A 1,785-nucleotide genomic window follows, 5' to 3' on the forward strand; every position below is an offset into this window, starting at 1 on the left:
AAGCAGATGCATATAGTATATCCATACATACAAGAAATATATATTCAACAGGAACATACGACACATACATACCCTCCACTGTGACTACATGGTGCTCGAATAGCTCTGCGAGAGTGATCGATTTATGTCTAAGTTGATCTCCGAGTTACAAGCAAACACATCAAATATATACACACCTTAGACGTCCATGGCATATATACATATACCAAACACATACATACAATATACAATATACACAATGAACATACCAACACAAACATACCGTCGACTGTGACTGTGTAGTACCCGTGCTGTTCTGTGAGAGTGTTCGTTTCAAACTCGAATGCGTTCCCCCAAACTGAGCTGTTGCCGTTGTCTGCCAACCAGACGCTGAGTTCTGCGCACTGGCCTGTGTAGCAGTACCTACCGCCTCTGCTGCACCACCTGTCCGGTTAAACCCGATAACAGGACTGAGTATATCTGGCTTGAACGCACTCCCCGATAAGGACGAGTGCGAGCGCGGGCTGCTGATGGGCCGAGCATTCGTACGCGTACTCCCTGGCCCGGAGCCGTTGCTATGGATACGCAGCGAGGGGGAGTGTGTGGAGGTGCTTGTGATAGTGCCAGTGGTTGGATCCATCTGTGGGCGAAATGCATCGAATTGCTCCTTTAGTTGCTTTTTCAGTCGCTTGTTGACTTCGGTTAGGTGTGTTACATCCTGCTCGGCTATCTGTTTGCTTTCATCCAACGCCTGTTTGGTGTTGAGGTTTGGGGTTTAGGGGTGGGATATGGATTTCTGTTTAGAAAGCTGTGATACCTGTGGCTGTTATGCCTTGTGACACACTAGCGGCATAGTACCAATAAACAAACATAAATGAACAAATGTAATGTTGAGTTGAATTGATATGAGTGCTTCGATTGGTGTCGTGATTGCATCTTCAGTCGTTCGTTAACCGTTTGTGAGTGAGTGTGTTATACGTTGGCTAGAGCACCGCTTATTTGCCTGATTGTCGGATTGTGAGGTTGAAGGTTTCAGGAGTTTCAAGATTGTAAAGCAATATATATATACATATATATATGTATGTATGTATTATATATATATATATATATATATATATATCTATTTCATGATTTTTGAAGTAATTTCAGTGCTCAAGAGTTCAGATCAACCTTCCCACATACAAGATTTGCCGGGGCGTAAGTACCCTCGGATATAAAGTCAACTCGAGATAACACCTGTTTTCTAATATGGCGGGGTATACACACTCTCTGGTATGCTGGCAAAGACATGCCACCTGATCACCGTAATATACATACACTTTAGTATAGCATACGATTAATACATACCATCTGGTATACTGACAAATACACACCCGAACACTGGCAAATACGCATCTTCTGATATACCATTAAAATACATATTATCTGGTATACTGAGAAACACGTACCTACACGCCCTCTGGTGTACTATAACACACATACCCTCTGATACATGGTCAGCTGGCTAATCGTCGAGTCCTTCTGAGCTAGTAGCTGATCTTTTTGTAAGCGTTCCTCGGTGGTGTCACTCAGTTTTTTCTTTAACTCTGCAATTTCTGTTTAGAGTACGATAGTATAACATTGTCAAACGCTGCAGTTTCTGTGTAGTGTACGATAGTATAACATTGTAAAACGCTGCAATTTCTGAGTAGTGTATGATAGTATAACATTGTTAAACGCTGCAATTTCTGTGTAGTGTACGATAGTATAACATTGTTAAACGCTGCAGTTTCTGTGTAGTGTACGATAGTATAACATTGTCAAACG

The 1,785-nt window shown here is 42.0% G+C and overlaps 1 protein-coding gene across 1 annotated transcript; it reads right to left on the minus strand.

Moving 5' to 3' along the window:
* Window positions 1-262: 262 nt before the first annotated feature.
* On the minus strand, window positions 263-730 carry SARC_15355 (hypothetical protein; the record flags this gene model as incomplete). The annotated part of the gene is made up of 1 exon (XM_014290523.1): window positions 263-730. A coding segment is annotated over one exon (468 nt), but the record flags the coding sequence as incomplete, so codon positions are not given.
* Window positions 731-1,785: the final 1,055 nt, after the last annotated feature.

This window comes from Sphaeroforma arctica (assembly GCF_001186125.1).
Source record: "Sphaeroforma arctica JP610 unplaced genomic scaffold supercont1.5993, whole genome shotgun sequence".
NCBI classification, from domain to species: domain Eukaryota; class Ichthyosporea; order Ichthyophonida; genus Sphaeroforma; species Sphaeroforma arctica.